This window comes from Hyla sarda, chromosome 3 (genome assembly GCF_029499605.1).
Source record: "Hyla sarda isolate aHylSar1 chromosome 3, aHylSar1.hap1, whole genome shotgun sequence".
Lineage (NCBI taxonomy): Eukaryota > Metazoa > Chordata > Amphibia > Anura > Hylidae > Hyla > Hyla sarda.
The window spans coordinates 349,079,310-349,098,477 of record NC_079191.1 but is presented as its reverse complement, the minus strand read 5'-3'; the positions used below and the strand labels follow the sequence as shown (position 1 = coordinate 349,098,477).

General features: G+C 44.5%; 1 protein-coding gene across 2 annotated transcripts in view; it reads right to left on the bottom strand.

Annotated features, from left to right (window-relative positions):
* Nucleotides 1-724: 724 nt before the first annotated feature.
* The window catches only part of HEATR1 (HEAT repeat containing 1), a 104,184-nt gene continuing 85,740 nt past the window's right edge, over nucleotides 725-19,168 (bottom strand). For both annotated transcript variants that reach the window (XM_056567531.1, XM_056567532.1), the window contains exons 37-45: nucleotides 15,183-15,333; nucleotides 14,358-14,516; nucleotides 7,213-7,350; nucleotides 7,002-7,106; nucleotides 6,623-6,791; nucleotides 5,755-5,909; nucleotides 5,480-5,638; nucleotides 1,600-1,708; nucleotides 725-1,172 (exon numbers count right to left, since the gene is read on the bottom strand). In XM_056567531.1, the coding sequence (XP_056423506.1) occupies nucleotides 1,084-1,172; nucleotides 1,600-1,708; nucleotides 5,480-5,638; nucleotides 5,755-5,909; nucleotides 6,623-6,791; nucleotides 7,002-7,106; nucleotides 7,213-7,350; nucleotides 14,358-14,516; nucleotides 15,183-15,333 (1,234 nt within the window). In that variant the 3' untranslated portion in view covers nucleotides 725-1,083. The remainder of the gene's footprint in view (nucleotides 1,173-1,599; nucleotides 1,709-5,479; nucleotides 5,639-5,754; nucleotides 5,910-6,622; nucleotides 6,792-7,001; nucleotides 7,107-7,212; nucleotides 7,351-14,357; nucleotides 14,517-15,182; nucleotides 15,334-19,168) is intronic.

Genomic DNA, 19,168 nt, shown 5'->3' with positions numbered 1-19,168 from the left:
AGCGCCATGCCCCTGAACCCCCACCTGAAGAAAAAAAAAAAAAAGGAAACAAAAGGGAGTAAAGAACCTAACTAAACAGCCCTTACTAGAAAATAATAACATAGACCAGGTCTGGGAAGCTCCCAGACCTGTGTCTTGCCTACTGCTGACACTAGCTAAAACTGATTACTTCACTGCAGATGGGCGGGTATATCCTGCCAGGGAGGAGTAGATATTTTTTCCTAGTGTCAGCGCTAGAGATGAGTGAACTTACAGTAAATTCGATTCATCACGAACTTCTCAGCTCGGCAGTTGATGTATTCCTGCATAAATTAGTTCAGCTTTGCGGTGCTCCGTGGGCTGGAAAAGGTGAATACAGTCCTAGGAGACTCTTTCCTAGGACTGTATCCACCTTTTCCAGCCCACCGGAGCACCGGAAAGCTGAACTAATTTATGCAGGAAAAGTCAGCAACCGCCGAGCTGAGAAGTTCGTGACGAATCAAATTTACTGTAAGTTTGCTCATCTCTAGTCAGCGCCTCCTAGTGGCAAGAGCATATACCCATCAGTTAGGTGTCCCTAAATGAAGAGCGAGCAAGAAATATATATTTTTTTTATAACATTGCTCAAGATAAATTGGAGGTGAACAACATAAAACATAAGGGGTTAAATGTAATGTTTATACCAGGAATACACAACAGTGGTGGCAAGAGATAGGGTAGGGAGATGAAATAGACAAAGATACAATTTTTAGAGGAATGTAAAATATATATTTATTTTCAAATGTTTAGGCAGATTTCTTTACAAAATGTCTGTATACAAAATGCATGCTACAAATGTAACTTCAGTAAAGAGCTGTGGCAGCTACAGCTATAATATCAGGTAGATGCAAGCCTTAAAATCAGCACAATGGCTGATCATATAAAATGACTGGATCAGTGGACCACACTACTGTTTTAAATAAGATGATCTAATTGTGGTTTCTCATATGGGTTTTGAACAAGGTTAGCGCACGTTGAAATAGGAGGTCGCCATTTTAATAAAAGTTCAGTCAGTCTCTTATGTAGTCTTGTGAGGTCTTGCTCAGTCCGGGGCAAAACAGCTTCTTAGAAATAGCTCTGCAGAGATTCACCCAGGAAATTTTCTAGCTGTTTGATTGTCTTCTGACACTGCTGCTCCACCTCTTCACATTCATCTAGATGCAAGAAGAAGCAACTTGTCAACAAGAAGGTATTGCCAACTAATTCTTAGCCAATATAAGAATAATAATGATAAAATATGTATGTGACAACAAAGTATCGAGGACTGGGCTTTAGTATAGGTGAACACTTTTGGGAATACTATGGCTGGTAAAGCAAACCAACAAGTGGATTCCTAACCAAAATTGAACCCTTTGTGAAGTTGATATAATCATGGCACAGGTATTACTGATGGTATAAAGTAGCCCATCATAAATGAATAAATAAATAATTATTACTCTTCTCAAAATCCCGAAAATAGGTAAGTATATCTATTACTACAACATTTCTGGTTACAGGGCGCTCTATATAGACAGATAAATAGATAGAATAGACACAATAGAACAGAATACAAAGATATTTCCACAATAGTGGAGAACATACCTTCCATAAGTTCTGCCAAAAATGGGATGGCCTCTGGCAGCAGGACCATGTAGTTTTCCCTCAGTTTTTCCACCAAATCAACCAGGACAAGCAACGCAGCAAAGCGGACCTAGAAACAGATGATGCACATGTCAGTAATTGACTAAGAAAGACAATAAACAGACTTCCTAGTGTGTCTCAGTGTTATGTTACCACTGAATCAAAAGTGGATTATATTTTCTATCTGTGAAGCAAACCTTGTGTGCTGGAGATACTCGGGAAACACTTTACTCAGAGATCTACCTTAAAAGGAATGGAAGAACAGCACATTTTTTCCAAAAACATCCCCACACCTGTCCTCAAGTAATACACTGCTCAAAAAAATAAAGGGAACACTAAGACAACACATCCTAGATCTCAAAGAATGAACTAATCATATTAAATTCTTTACATAGTTGAATGTGCTGACAACAAAATCACACAAAAATTATCAATGGAAATGAAATTTATCAACCCGTGGAGGTCTGGATATGGAGTCACACTCAAAATCAAAGTGGAAAACCACACTACAGGCTGATCCAACGTTGATGTAATGTCCTTAAAACAAGTCAAAATGAGGCTCAGTAGTGTGTGTTGCCTTCACGTGCCTGTATGACCTCCCTACAATGCCTGGGCATGCTCCTGATGAGGTGGGGGATGGTCTCCTGAGGAATGTCCTCCCAGACCTGGACTAAAGCATCTGCCAACTCCTGGACAGTCTGTGGTGCAGCGTGGCGTTGGTGGATGGAGCGAGATGTCATGATGTCCCAGATGTGCTCAATCGGATTCCGGTCTGGGGAACGGGCGGGCCAGTCTATAGCATCAATGCCTTCCTCTTGCAGGAACTGTTGACACACTCCAACCACATGAGGTCTAGTATGTCTTGTATTAGGAGGAACCCAGGGCCAACCGCACCAGCATATGGTCTCACAAGGGGTCTGAGGATCTCCTCTCGGTATCGAATGGCAGTCAGGCTATTTCTGGCAAGTACATGGAGGGCCACCCCACACGATTACTAACCCACCGCCATATCGGTCATGCTGGAGGATGTTTCAGGCAGCAGAACGTTCTCCACGGCGTCTCCAGACACTGTCACATGTGCTCAGTGTAAACCTGCTTTCATCTGTGAGGAGCACAGGGCGCCAGTGTCAAATTTGCCAATCTTTGGTTTCTCTGGCAAATGCCAAACGTTATTCACGGTATTGGGCTGTAAGCACAACCCCCACCTGTAGATGTCAGACCCTCATACCACCCTAATGGAGTCTGTTTCTGACCGTTTTAGTGGACACATGCACATTTGTGGCCTGCTGGAGGTCATTTTGCAGGGTTCTGGCAGTGCTCCTCCTTGCACAAATAGCAGTCCTGCTGCTGGGTTGTTGCCCTCCTACAACTTCCTCTACATTTCTTGATGTACTGGTCTGTCTCCTGGTAGCACCGCCATGCTCTGGACACTACACTGACAGACACTGCAAACCTTCTTGCCACAGCTCGCATTGATGTGCCATCCTGGATGAGCTGCACTACCTGAGCCTCTTGTGTCGGTTGTACACTCCGTCTCATGCTACAATGCAAACCACAGGCTCAGCACGCAAGCGCCCCATAGACTATAATGAAGAACATCAGTCGGACTGAGTATCAAGCCTGTGAGGGAGATGGACTTCACTTGGCTATAGCTAACAATTGGAAGGGATCTCAGCGCTAAGACCCTTACTGATGTCTGTGTTACATGTCAAAAGTAAATTTTACTGTCAGTAAGGCTATGTTCACATCACCATTAAGAGCTCTGTTTACTTATTCAGCTAAAATGACAGGACTTTAGTGGAAAGAAAATTGACTTAAAATAATTTTTTTCTCTACTAAAGTCCTGCAAAATAACAGGCTTGAACAAAAATCTGACAGACCCCATTTAAAGTTAATGGAACTTGTCAGGATACACTGGTGTCTGTTGCGTCACACTATATCCAACCCCCTTAATCAGCCTCAGTAATGGAGCCTGATAATGGTAATGTGAACGCGGCCTAACACCATACCCTTTAGACACCGTCCACATTGGATCAAGGTTTTACAAGAAAATCTCCCAGTGTATAATTCAAAGGTCCAGACCTGACAAATGCCACAGTATGCCCCACCGATCAGCTATTGGTGGCCCATCCTTCTGAGAATAGGCAATATATGGATTTTTTAAGATGGGCATACCCCTATAAAGGAATTAAAGGAGTACTCCGGTGGAAAACATTTTTTTTAATCAACTGGTGCCGGAAAGTTAAACAGATTTGTAAATTACTTCTATTAAAAAATCTTTATCCTTCCAGTACTTATTAATGGCTGTATATTACAGAGAAAGTTCTCTTGTTTTTGGATTTCTTTTTTTTCTTTTCTTTCCACAGTGCTCTCTGCTGACACCTGTCTGTATCAGGAACTGTCCAGAGCAGGAGCAAATCCCCATAGCAAACCTATGTACCTGGTACAGACAGGGGTGTCAGCAGAGAGCACTGTGGACATAAAAAAAAAAAGAAATCCAAAAACAAAAAGAACTTTCTCTGTAATATACAGCCGCTAATAAGTACTGGAAGAATAAAGATTTTTTTTATAGAAATAATTTACAAATCTGTTTAACTTTCTGGCACCAGTTTCCCACTGGAGTACCCCTTTAAACCAGAAGAGAATGCTGCTAAAAACACAGGGATTTACTTTAGAACCTTTATTTTCTCCATCTGCTACACTATCTATTGTAAACTGCAGACATGGCAGATGTTGTATGTAGTATTCTACAGGGAGATTTCTAGCAAACTGTTAAGAAAAAGTCTTCCCCTTCATTACTTTATATCCTATCTCAGGGAACAGGAACATTTATATACAGATTAGGCTCTGTTAACATTGCATTTGAGCCTTGTGTCAGATGTATCTATTGGCAGTATTCCCAGATGTATATGTCCCATGGAAGGTTCACTGTAGAGCCATGCAATCGCCTACATTACCTATAGAGCACCATTTCCCAACCAGGGTGACTCCAGTTGTTGCAAAACTACAACTCCCAGCATGCCCGGACAGCCAAAGGCTGCAACAGCTGGAGGCACCCTGGTTGGGAAACCATGTTATAGAGGCACTTTTTTTTTTTATGAATAGGTTCAGTGTATGCATCAGGAGTTTTTTGGATTAAATTATTGGATGAAAAACATTTTGCCCGCGGTTTTGCTGGTGTTAAATTTGGGGTAACATAGATCTACTTTTTATGATCCTATAGTAATGAGGCCGCTCTGGGTAAAGTCTACGGGCATCCAAACAACCTGAATTCTTTCAACTTTGATCGCTGCGTCTAAAGAGTTAATGCTGGACATCTGCCGGAACGGTGATGTCCGGCATTAGCCACGGGTCCTGGCTGCTGATAGCAGCCAGGACTGTGCGGGTATGATGCGTGCTCAGCTCCTGAGCTCGCTTCATAACCCTCCCGTGCCGCAGCTGCGGGTATACCCGCCGTTCTGTGGCAAGGGGTTAATTCATACAAACTTTGAACCCCCATTCACCCCTTCAGGGGTGGAATTTTAGAAAACATTAAAACATGTGTTTCTTTGTTTTTAGGCTAACAATTAGAGATAAAGCTTCATGCTTCTAGCTTCAAAAATGACGGACTTCCATAAATACTTCCAACCCCTATTTCACCCCCTTAAGGGTCGAGTTTCGAAAAATCCTTTATTATTCCTTGTCTACGTCTTAAAAACAAAATTCAAAAAATTCAGCTTTCTAGGTCCAAAGGTTTAGGCTGGGCGTTGATGAGTCAGTGAGTCAGGCCTTCTCTTTATATATATTATAGATGATATCACCATAACCTTAAAATACTTTGTATCTTCCCTTTTTCTCTCACCTTAGGAGATGAGTGGCGCATCTTTAGAAGTATCTGGTAGTTGAGCGGTTTCCACAGGGAGTCATCTGCCACAGCAACAGAGAACTGAGCAATGCAAGGACTTAGGCTCTGGCTCACTCTCATGTGATACTTTTCATCTCCTCCAAGTAAATTTTCAATCTAATAAAAGAGAATTATTGAATTGATCAAACAGAAACCATATAACTTGGCACTTCAATGTGTTTTCTGCCAGTGTAAAGAGGAAAACTAGCGGGTGACTATAGATTAGGCTCTACCTGATCCACCAAAGGCATCATCAACGCCTCGGCTCTCTCCTTGCTGACAAAGTGCTGAGTGTCATACAGGAAGATTTTGTGTAGACAGTTGAGTACATACTCCAAGAGGAGGCAGCTCTTTTCGTTGTTGTCGTCCAAGTCAAAAAATGCTTCATCTGTGGGAAATCACAATAGGTGATGTGGGCCACGCACACTGCCAGCAAATAAAAGGCGAGACATAGGCCCCTTTCACACTACAGGCATCATCCTGTAAAAACCTTCGTTATTACTCCCGGCAAAAAGTCCGGAAAACGGCCGGCAAAAAATCCCATTCATGTCAATAGGATTTTTTGAACATCCTTTTGCATCAGGCATGTCCATTTTTACTAATGTCCATTATTTTTGCCGACACAAAAGACAATGCATGCACTCCTTTTTGGTCCGGCAAAAAAAATGGTGAAAAACCGGATGTTAAAATTTTACATTGAAGTCCATGGGAATCGGATGTTCAAAAAAAAGTTATCAGTTATTGCCAGTTTTTTTTAACATCCGTTTTTTTAACTGAGCATGCTCAGTACAGCTTTACAAAAAATGGGTTAAAAACCTGATAAAAAACGCAGATGTAACTGGTAATAACGGATGAACAAAATCAGGTTTTTTAAAAGAAAAAACCCATTGGATAATGGTCATCAGTTATGATTCGTTATTACCAGTTCTTGCATCAGTTTTTTTTTCATCAGTTATTGTAAAATAAGAGCAGTAAAAAAGCAGGATGAAACCTATAGTGTGAAAGGGGCCATAAATTTATAATACTATCTGATCAGTGATTCGCTAACTCTTCCAAGTGACAGAATACAAGCCATGACAAAGTCAAAACAATATAATATACCTGTTTTCATGGCATTGGTCTGATTCAATATCTCAGCAAAAGGCTTAACAAGGTGGCCGGCAAACAGAGTGAAAAGCCCTTTCAGCTTGTCAGCAATACAATCAGACAGGCGGCAGAAGGTGAGGAGTCGGTCCTTGGAGGATCCTTCTGTTTTGGACCAGTCGAAAAGCTGTAAAAATTCAAAAAATACTATTTTTTTTAAAAATCTATTTCTGGTTTCTTTTTTAAAAACCATCACATTCGGAGGCGCTGTAAAGAGATTGTCATAAACCACATCAGTAACTTGCCCCAATGGGACGCATAACTCTACACAACTATTTACACTTATAGGGATGTTTTTTGGAGTTTCAAATACATTTTATATCTTACTTTGACTTACCTTAAAGAAAAGTGGTCTAAAAGTAGCTTCGGAAAGTTTCATGATCATGATGAGGAAACAGTCAATGATATGGCCTTCTGTGCTGCCCACTTCTTTCAGATCACTCTATAAAACAGAAAAAACAATAGTAAGAATACAGCGTACAGACCATCTAGATGTGAGATAGAGAGATTTCTACGTTTCATTCAGGCTCGCTTCATATTATCCTCACCTCAGTATGTTCGGCTCTGTAGTCCAGGGCTTTAAGGAAGAATGTGGTTAGTTCAGACTGATGAGATGACAGCTGCTGTTTCTCCATTGTAGCAATGTGTTCCCTAAGTATGTCCATTAGAGATCCAAGGCACACTTGCTAAAAATAGAACATACTGTATGTTAAATTACAGTTTTTAGATAAACTGCATCCACACAATAGTGCTCTGGAATGACAGGACAGTAAAAGGCAATACCTTAGGTCATATTCTAAAGAAACTGGTTAAATTAATGGGATATTGGTGAACTTTGGCCAAACTATTTATTTTAAATTTTTTTTGCTATTAAACACTCCTTAAGGGCTCATTCACACAGGCGGATCCACAGCATATTTTATGCTGCGAATCTGTCGACGATGGACCCCTACAGTATGACTCAGATGTGCCTGCTCGTAGTGGCGGATTGCTACTCCGAGCAGGCACATGTAAGTCACACTGTAGGGGTCCATCGTCGGCGGATCCGAAGCGTAGATTACACTGTGGATGTGCCCTTGTGAACGAGCCCTAAGGGTAGGGTCACACGTGCTGTATTTCACTGCTGCATATTTTCCAGCACAATGAAGTCAACGGGTAGCAAAATCAGCTAGTGGAAACATGCAGCAAAATACGGCACATAACCCTACCCGAAAGTGGTATCCCATTAACACCAAGTTAATATCTATCCAATTATAAGAGATAACTGTTAGACTGGGGGTAGTCCAACTGCTGGGAACCCACCTATCATTAGAATGGGGAGCCCTTGTCCTCCATTTGAATGGAAGAATGGTCAAGCATGCCCATTTTATTATAGGAATATCCCTTTAAAGGAGAACTATCATGCAGAAAAACTTATCCCCTACCAGCAATCTCTGGCTCTCCCAGAGATACATGGAGGGGGCAAGTTAGCTGCCACTTCGTGTCGTGGTCGACAAACACTGTTCCCAGGGAGAGACTTTTTTTTTTCTACGGGATACTTTAAAAAGAACCTGTCACCTAATACAACTTTTATTATAGTTTTCCCTATGAAATTAGCATGCACTTTCCCATTCACTTACTTTTAAAATGATCAACATGTATGTTGATCATTTTAAAAGTAAGTGAATGGGAAAGTGCATGCTAATTTCATAGGGAAAACTATAATAAAAGTTGTATTAGGTGACAGGTTCTTTTTAAAAATGTAATAGAAAAAATGGCCACTAGATGGCTCGGTCCTGGCCTGGCAGGAGACCAAACTCAGGAAGTGTTTATCTACAATGAGCCTCACTGACAGCTGCACAGAGCCTCACTGACAGCTGCACAGAGCCTCACTGACAGCTGCACAGAGCCTCACTGACAGCTGCACAGAGCCTCACTGACAGCTGCACAGAGCCTCACTGACAGCTGCACAGAGCCTCACTGACAGCTGCACAGAGCCTCACTGACAGCTGCACAGAGCCTCACTGACAGCTGCACAGAGCCTCACTGACAGCTGCACAGAGCCTCACTGACAGCTGCACAGAGCCTCACTGACAGCTGCACAGAGCCTAAGGTCTTCTATCCATCACAGCGCTGCAAAGATGTGAGAGCTGAAGTGGTCCCCCAGCAGGCTTCAGTGATGTCATGTCTGCTGGGAAACGCCAACTTTCTCCTGCTGGGAGAGTGCACAATGTGAGCAAGAAGAACAGTAAGACAGCTTTTTAAAGCTCGGAAATTTTTTAAACCCTTAAGGACTCAGCCCATTTTGGCCTTAAGGACTCAGACAATTAAATTTTTAAATTTTCATTTTTTCCTCCTCGCCTTCTAAAAATCATAACTCTTTTATATTTTCATCCACAGACTAGTATGAGGGCTTGTTTTTTGCGCGACCAGTTGTCCTTTGTAATGACATAACTCATTATATCATAAAATGTATGGCGCAACCAAAAAACACTATTTTTGTGGGGAAATTAAAAAGAAAAACGCAACTTTGCTAATTTTGGAAGGTTTCGTTTTCACGCCGTACAATTTATGGTAAAAATGACGTGTGTTCTTTATTCTGAGGGTCAATACAATTAAAATGATACCCATTATTACATACTTTTCTATTATGGTTGTGCTTAAAAAAAATGAACTTTTTTATTTTTCAGTATAAGCGGCGGTATGGGGGCTCATTTTTTGCGCCATGATCTGTACTTTTTTTTTATACCACATTTGCATATAAAAAACTTTTAATACATTTTTTTATAATTTTTTTTTTAATAAAATGTATTAAAAAAGTAGCAATTTTGGACTTTTTTTTCGTTCACACCGTTCACCGTACGGGATCATTAAAATTTTATTTTAATAGTTCGGACATTTATGCACGCGGTGATACCAAATATGTCTATAAAATTTATTTTTACGCTTTTTGGGGGTAAAATAGGAAAAAACGGGCGTTTTACTTTTTTATTGGGGGAGGGGATTTTTCACTTTTTTTTAACTTTTACTTTTACATTTTTTTTTACACTTGAATAGTCCCCATAGGGGACTATTCATAGCAATACCATGATTGCTAATACTGATCTGTTCTATGTATAGGACATAGAACAGATCAGTGTTATCGGCGATCTTCTTCTCTGGTCTGCTCGATCTCAGACCAGAGCAGAAGACGGAGTCGGAAGAAGGAAGGTGAGGGGACCTCCATGCGGCGTTCTGAATGATCGGATCCCCGCAGCAGCGCTGCGGGCGATCCGATCATTCAAATCGCGCACTGCCGCAGATGCCGGGATCTGTATTTATCCCGGCACCTGAGGGGTTAATAGCGAACGCCCGCGAGATCGCGGGCGTCGGCCATTGCCGGCGGGTCCCTGGCTGCGATCAGCAGCCGGGATCAGCCGCGCATGACACGCTCATCGCTCCGATGCCCTCGGTTATGCACAGGACGTAAATGTACGTCCTGGTGCGTTAAGTACCACCGCACCAGGACATACATTTACGCCCTGCGTCCTTAAGGGGTTAAGGGTGGGAGGAATGTTAGGAGTAGTTAGGGAACACAGCCTGAAGTTGTTGAGATATTTATTTAGTGACAGGTACTTTTTAACCCCTTAAGGACTTAGCCCTTTTTCACCTTAAAGGAGTACTCCGCCCCTGGCATCTTATCCCCTATCTAAAGGATAGGGGATAAGATGTTAGATCGCTGCGGTCCCGCTGCTGGGGACCCCGGGGATCGCCGCTGCGGCACCCCGCCATAATTACTGCACAGAGCGAGTTCGCTCTGTGCGTAATGACGGGCGATACAGGGTCCGGAGCAGCGTGACATCATGGCTCCGCCCCTCATGACATCACGGCCCGTCCCCTTAATGCAAGTCTATGGCAGGGGGCGTGACGACCGCCACGCCCCCTTCCATAGACTTGTATTGACGGGGGCGGGCTGTGACGTCAGGAGGGGCGGAGCCGTGACGTAACGATGCTCCGGCCCCTGTATTGCCAGTCATTACGTGCAGAGCGATCACGCTCTGCGCAGTAATGATAGCGGGGTGCTGCAGCAGCGGGACCCCGTCGATCTGACATCTTATCCCCTATCCTTTGGATAGGGGATAAGATGTCTAGGGGCGGAGTACCCCTTTAAGGACTGAGCCCTTTTTTTCAATTCTGACCACTGTCACTTTAAGCATTAATAACTCTTTCGAGAATGTTTTTTCGTGACATATTCTACATTAACATAGTGGTAAATGTTTGTCGCTACTTGCATCCTATCTTGGTGTAAAATCACAAAATTTCATGAAAATTTAGAACATTTTGCATTTCTTTTTTACTTTGAAACTCTCTGCTTATAAGGAAAATGGATATTCCAAATACATTTTAGAGGGCTTCAAAGCTCAGCAGAAATTTTCATAATTTTCATGAAAATTTCAAAAAATGTAATTTTTCATTTTCACGGATCACTGTTCCAAAAACCTGTCAAACACCTGTGGGGGTAAAAGTTTACTGCACCCCTTATTACATTATGTGAGGGGTGTAGTTTCCAAAATGGGGTCACATGTGGGGGGGGGGTCCATTGTTCTGGCACCATAGGGGCTTTGTAAACACACGTAGCCGTCAATTCCAGACACATCCTCTCTCCAAAATCCCAATGGCGCTCCTCCTCTTCAGAACATTGTAGTTTGCCAGCAGAGCACTTTACATCCATTTATATACTCAGAAAAAATGAGGTTACAAATTTTGGGGTGCTTTTTTCCTATTACCCCTTGCGAAAATGAAAAATTTGGGATAAATAACACCAGAATTTTAGTGACGAAAATAAAAGTTTTCATTTTCACGTCCAACTTTAACGAAAATTTGTCAAACACCTGTGGGGTGTTAAGGCTCACCATAGCCCTACACAACACAAAACTACAAGTCCCAGCATGCTGGGATTGTCCAGGCATGCTGGGAGTTGTAGTAATGCAATATCTGAAGGGACAGATGTTAAAGAACTACAACTCCCAACATGCCTGGGCAGTCTGGGCATACTGAGAGTTGTAGTTTTGCCACATCTGTAGGGCTACAGTTTGGGCACCACTGTATAGTGGTCTCCAAACTGTGGCCCTACAGATGTTGCAAAACTACAACTCCCAGCATGCCCAGACAACCTTTGGCTGTCTGGGCATGCTGGGAGTTGCAGTTTGGCAACCCCTAGAATGCAGCAGTAAAGATCGCTTTACTGCTACCTTCATTGCTGCTCCACGCCGATGCCCCAGATGATCAGCGTGGACCGTCGCAAGTCCCCAGGTACCGGCCGCCATCTTCTCCCCCCCCACCCGCCGGACATCCAGGGGCTGGCAGAGCGGGGGGTTTCCATGGTAACCCCCTGCCTTCAACTGCCATTGGTCAGTAGTCATTACTGACTAATGGCAGGGGAAAGGAGGGGGTGGCATCACTGCCACCTCGCTCCTGTCCCTTAGGACGATCGGGGCTGTCACTGACCGCCTCGTTCATCCCTATTTTCCGGGCGATCGGGTCATCAGAGACCCGATCAGCCCGGAATTGTCGCAAATGGCCGATCAGAATTGATCGGCCATTTGCAGCAATCGCTGACATGGGGGGGGGGGGGGGGGGGGTGTCTCAGGACTCCCCAGGCATTTGCACGGGATGCCTGCTGAATGATTTCAGCAGGCATTCCGGTCCGGTACCAGACCTGCTAGCGGCGGGGACCAAAATTCCCATGGGCGTATCCATACGCCCTCAGTCCTTAAGGTCTTTTAAATGGGGGCATATGGATACGCCCGCCGTCCTTAAGAGGTTAAAGCAAGGAATTGTAGAGTTCTGTTTCCATTAAGAAATATCCATGTAGGCTGCAATTATACTGAGTATATATATAACACTAACTATTCCATATAATTAAGTTATTAACACACAATAGAATGTAATAATAGCCCAGAGCCACACTCTTATGCAGGAGAACCTAACTGTACCACTGAGTTATAGAAGCCCAGTTAACCTGTGTGTTGGAGTTGTATTCACAATTCTGCTAGTTTTCAAGAAAAACTGTTTGTTCTCAGGTTTAAGATTGTAACAAGATGATTCACTCGTTTCTAGTTAAAACACATTTCACTCCTAATAAAAAAAAAATTTCTGATTCATCCAAATCCAATTTTGGATTTTAATAGGCTTTGGGTAAACCTGCTGACAGGAGCAGGGACACCTGTTAAAGACAGACATTCCTGAACCCAGACAATGAGCAGTGTGGTACATTGTTAACATTGGCTAAGCTGGGTGCAGCGAAGATACCCAGAGGTAGGCAGGAGTGCCATATGTATCGTTGCTTACACTTACTACATGTTTGAGGCATTCTTATATGCCTCTCTGCTCAGTGTACAGGAACAGGGACTACAGGCTTTGGATAGAAGTCATTGCTCCTTTATGAATCCATATCGAGCCCAAAATTAATTTGATGACTAATTTAAGGGAAACCTCCTGAAACTAATTTTGTGACATTTGATCATCTCTATAACATGATTATTACTAGTTCAATAATGCTATGTATTTCTAAAGTCACTAAACTTGATAAGAATTTTTTTTTAAAACAGGTAAGATATCTTGTACTGAATAGATAGACCTGGCTGAATGGAGTTGAAAAGTAATCAAAATTCACACAGTTCACATCTGATCTTGTTTGCAAGTCTTACAGTAAGTGCCTCCCAATGACACAGTGTATTTTAGGCTAAACAACACTTGCGGTAACAATAAAACTATAAATCATGTCGTTTTTGGTTAGTATTCATGGATTCCGACAAAAGCCTGCAGCACCCTCATACACAGCGGGCAGTAAAACGGTTCCTTTCTTAATTGCAAATCCCTTTATATAGGGCAGGCTAAGCCTTTTCAATAAAAGATCAGTAAAAGCGCTAAACAGAGAAGAATATACTATGATGAATACAGAATGTTCTGAACCTTAGGGCAGTGGGAGCAGAGAATACATCCCAATAATGTCTCTATTGCAGCAGCCATCCTTCGATAAGTTATCTTCTGCCACTTAGACATGTAGCCGGGTTAAAGGGGTACTCCGCCCCTAGACATCTTATCCCCTATCCAAAGTATAGGGGATAAAATGTCTGATTGCGGGTGTTCTGCCCATGGGGGATCTTCCTGCTGCACCCAGCATTTGTTTAGAGTGTTGGGTGCAGTGCCGGAAGCTGGTGACGTCACGGCCAAGCCTGTTTGTGACGTAATGGCCACGCCCCTCAATGCAAGTCTATTTGGGGTGGCGAGTGACAATGTCACGCCCCCTTCCATAGACTTGGATTGAGGGGGCGTGGCCGTGATGTAACGAGCGGGCGTGATGCCACCAGCCTCCGCCAGTCATCTGAAGTTCTGGATGTCTGGGACTTTTCATCCCAGTATCCTTGATTTTCACTATTGGTTCCATTTTTGTGTTACCCCATATATATGTGTCTTTTAAATGTTTTCTGTATATCAATAAAGATTCATTAATATTTCGACACTATTTATTTTTGTGCCTGTGCACAAATTGCAGGCACTGTGGATGTCTGGGGTGCCGCAGCTTAGATCGCAGTGGTCCCCTTCGGCGGGGCCCCTGCGATCAGACATCTTATCCCCTATCCTTTGGACAGGGGATAAGACGTCTAGGGGTGGAGTACCCCTTTAAGTAAGGATAATCATTTGGCGAAAGAAAAGAGAAAGTCACATTTACCTGCTGGGTCTCCAGAAGATGACAATAGCATTGGGTGACAGCTGGGAGAAGAACTCTGGCTGCGAGTTTTGTTGCCAGAGTTGTTTTTAGTGCTGACACCTTTACAGAGAGTGTTGACGTGGGTCCGACTTTGACAGCAATCTTATCCAGACGTGTAACCTAGGTAACCACAAAAATCACCCATCAGGAGCGGCAGACTGCATGTAGCATTTGTATATTTCCTTAACCCTTTTGCTTCAAGAATTATGTTTGCACTTTTCACAAATAAACCCTGAGCTATATAAAATAAAAATAATATTATACCCCTATACATAAATATTTTATGGAAATATATACCTGGCATATATTGAAAATGCTACCAAGTACTTACTCATGGGCACCTTCATACAATTTTGCACCATATGTGACATTCATAAGGGCGTTTTCATGCATCTTGAATTAAGGCTAATTAAGAGTAACACTTCCACAACAAGTTCAATCTGTCAAAGGTTTCCTATACTGCACTTATGTGTGGGTCTACACGCACCTATTAACATGCAGAAAACAATGTTATGGTGCTATGATAATGGTAATATAATGGTTATCATTAGCACTTATACAATACAAGTCTATAAGGAAAAGGGCAAATAACTATACCAATAAAAAGAGAAAAAAAAAAATACAACAAGCTGCAGTCTGAAGATTCTATCTGAACAGCCTCAGCAAAAAATACATGTAAAAACAGAAGTGAAGCCCTAAAACATTGATCAGAAGGAAAAAAAAAAAACGAAAAGCTAAAGGTTGGTTTTATTGTTTTACTTTTAAATGGAAAACACATGCACTAACCTGGAGCAATGAATCTTGTAGGTAGGGACTTAGGAAGTGCGGGAGAGTCTCCACAACTTTCTGAAGGGCAGTAACTGTGCTTAGAAGGTGAATCTCACTAGTAAGCAGCTCCTTCCGATGTTTTAGGGTAGTGAGGAGAGCTGGCATCAGTCTGGAAATAAGGGTATGCAAAAAAAATAAACAGTCAATAAAAAAAACACAAAACAAATCTCAAATAAATAAAGTACGAAAGAACAAATAAACAGTCGAATGATGCACACACTAGTCACCCGAATGAGAGGAGACAATGGGGGAGATTTATCAAAAGCTTTGCGAAGGAAAAGTTGCCCAGTTGCCCATAGCAACCGATCAGATTGCTTCTTTAATTTTGCACAGGCCCTTTTAAAAATGAAAGCAGCGATCTGATTGGTTGAAATGGGTAGTTGGGCAAGTTTTCCTCTGCACAGGTTTTGATAAATCTCCTCCAGAGATAGAAGGCCTTAGAGGGGTATTCCGGGCAAAAGGAGATTTTTTTAGACTTACCGTAAAATCTCTTTCTCGAAGGATCCATTGGGGGACACAGACTCTGGGTATATGCTGCTGTCTCTAGAAGGCTTGACACTATGGTAACCAAAAAGTCGGCTCCTCCCAGCAGGATATACTCGCCTCCAGGCCACTGAGCAATTTAGTTTCGTCTCAGAGCAATAGGAGGAGACCGACAGGTCAAAAGAAAAAAAAACATGAACTGTCTGAGAACCAGAAGAAAAAATAACTGAACACTCCCTCGGACAGATAACCGAAAAGGAACCCCAGAAAAGGGCGGGAGCTGTGTCCCCCCAATGGATCCTTCGAGATAGATATTTTACGGTAAGTATAAAAAAATCTCCTTTTCTCTATCGGCTCCATTGGGGGACACAGACTCTGGGACGTACCAAAGCCATCCCTTGGGTGGGCAGAGAAAAACAGGTCAGGAATTCGGCTGTACCACCACCACCTGCAACACTTTACGGCCCAGACTAGCATCAGCCGATGCGAAAGTATGAACCTGGTAGAATCTCGAAAAAGTGTGCCGCATTACAGATCTGCAAGGCCGAGGCCTTGTTTCGGAGAGCCCAGGATGCTCTCACAGAGTGGGTGGAATGAGCCAAAACCCTGAAGGGTGGGATCTTCCCCTTGCAGCGGTAAGCTTCCGAAATAGCACATCGGATCCACCTAGAAATGGTGGCCTTGGAAGCAGGCTGTCCCTTCCGACAACCTTCCGTAAGGACGAAAAAAGAATCGCACTGATGAAAGGAAGAGGTGACAGAAAGATCCGAAGTCCGAACAGCCGGTACCACATCCAATTTGAAAACAACCTTGTCCTGATGAATTATCAGGAAAGGAGGACGCCAGGATAGAGCTGCCAGTTCAGATATAGCTATAAGAAAAGCCACTTTCCAGGATAGTAGGCGAAGGGAACCTCCCTAAGGGGCTCAAAGGGTGCGTCCTGAAGAGCGCCTAGAACTAAGTTCAAGTCCCAAGGGGGAGAAGGGGACCGGTAAGGGGGGGCAGCATGTGCCTCGCCCTGAAGGAAGGTCCGGACATGCGAATTGGAAGCCAGAGGACGCTGAAAGAGAATGGAAAGGGCCAAAACCTGACCCTTAATGGAGCTGAGAGCCAGCCCTTGTTCCAACCCCGACTGCCAAAAGGAGAGGAGACAGGGAACGGAAAGGTAACTGGAGAAAAGGTCTGAGCTTCGCACCAACGAAAGTAAGCCCGCCAGGTACGGTGATAAATTTTTGCAGAGGAGGGCTTGCGAGCCCTGAGCATGGTGCGAATTACCCGGAAAGAGAAGCCGCGGGCCCTTAGAACCGCGGTCTCAACTGCCACGCCGTCAAATGCAGCGACTGTAAATTGGGGTGGCAAAGGGGACCCTGTGACAGTAGGTCTGGACGAAGTGGAAGGCGGAAGGGAACATCGTCCAGAAGCAAGACCACGTCGGCGTACCATGCCCTTCGAGGCCAGTCTGGAGCCACCAGAATGGCATGGACTCCTTCCGCCTTGAGCTTCCTCAGAACCCTGGGAAGGAGGGGGAGAGGAGGGAATAGGTGGGGCAGTACAAAGCCCGGCCACGGAATTACTAGGGCATCCACGGCTAGAGCCAGGGGGTCCCTGGACTTTGACACAAATGTCGGAATTTTCCAGTTGTGTCGAGACGCGAAGAGGTCCACGTCTGGGGACCCCCAGAGGTCGCAGATCTGCGCAAACACCTCCGGAAGAAGAGACCACTCTTCGGGGTCGGCTGAGGACCGACTGAGGAAATCCGCTTCCCAGTTGAGCACTTCCCAGTTGAGCACGGAATGTGAATCGCCGAAATGGCTGGAACTACTTGTTCCGCCCAGAGGAGGATCTTTGTCACCTCGGACATGGCCGCTGAGCTGCGAGTGCCGCCCTGCCGATTGATGTACGCCACAGCCGTGGCGTTGTCCGACTGGATACGGTGTCCCTAAAGCAGGGACTCCCAATGCTTCAGACAAAGATAAATTGCTCTCAGTTCCAGGATGTTTATGGAAAGAAGGGCTTCTTCGGGAGGCCAGAGGCCTTGAACAGTCTGATCCCTGAAAACACCACCCCCAGCCCGACAGGCTGGCATCCGTCGTGACCACCTGCCAGTGAAGGGGGAGGAACGAACGTCCCTGAAGAAGAAGGGGGGAGCGGAGCCACCAGCGCAGAGACCAACGGGTCCGGAGAGGGAGAGCAATCTTGCGATCGAGAGAGAGAGAGAGAGAGGACCTGTCCCATCGTGCAAGAATCGCCAGCTGAAGAGGACGGTAATGAAACTGGGCAAAGGGTACGGCCTCCATGGCTGCCACCATCCGACCCAGGACTTCCATGCAAGTACGGATGGTGACCGGGGATGGTATCCGGAGGGAGCAGACTCCCGAGAAGAGGGCCAGACGTTTGTCCGGCGGGAGGCGAATCCGAGCCGAGGCAGAGTCGAACTGAAGCCCCAAGAAGACCAGAGACTGGGTGGGGGAGAGAACTGACTTGTCTCGGTTGACCAACCACCCGAAGCGACATAAGGTCTGAAGAGTGAGGCTCACATTCTCCAGAGCCTGAGGGCTCTGGTGGAGGCCTTAATGAGGAGGTCGTCCAAGTAGGGTATCACTGAGACCCCTCTTGACCGTAACAGAGCTACCACAGGTAAATACTCGTGGCGCTGTGGCCAGACCGAAGGTGAGAGCCACAAATTGATAATGACCTTCCTCAACCGCAAAGCGGAGGTACCGATGGTGTCCGGGAAAAATTGGAACGTGGAGGTAGGCATCCTTGATGTCCATCGAGGAAAGAAACACCCCTTGATCTATAGATGCCACCACCGAACGGAGAGATTCCTTTCGGAAATGGCGGATAAGAAGATGTTGGTTGAGACATTTGAGATCCAGGATTGGCCGCACAGAACCGTTTTTCTTGGGAACCACGAAAAGATTGGAATAAAAACCCCTAAAGCGTTCCCTTGAAGGAACTGGGACAATGACACCCTGGACGAGAAGGGACTGAAGAGCCTCCCGAAATTCCCTCGCAAGCGAGGGAGATCGGGGAGCACATGACTGGAAAAAACTCTCTCGAAAAAAGCAAGAGGCGACCTTCCACCCGAGAAAAAACTGCGGGTGGAGGCGTCCCTTCATGCAGAAGTGGGTTTGCGGTTGCCCAATTGGGCTGCACGACGGCTTGGGACGGTTGGTGTCCAACTTCCACGAGGGACGCGCCTTGAAAAAGGGAACCTTCTTGTCCAGTGGAGGCGCCCGGCTGGACCCTTTAGAGGGGCCAGACGTCCGAAAGGAAGAAGACTTCCTGCGGAAAGAAGTGCTAGACTTGTTTTGAGGTAATAAAGAGCTCTTGCCCCCTGTCGCCTCAGAGATAATCTCATCCAGGCGCTTGCCAAAAAGTCGGGAACCAGTAAAAGGAATCTCGGTGAGAGACTTCTTAGATGCAGCATCCGCGTTCCAAGTTTTAAGCCAAATGGA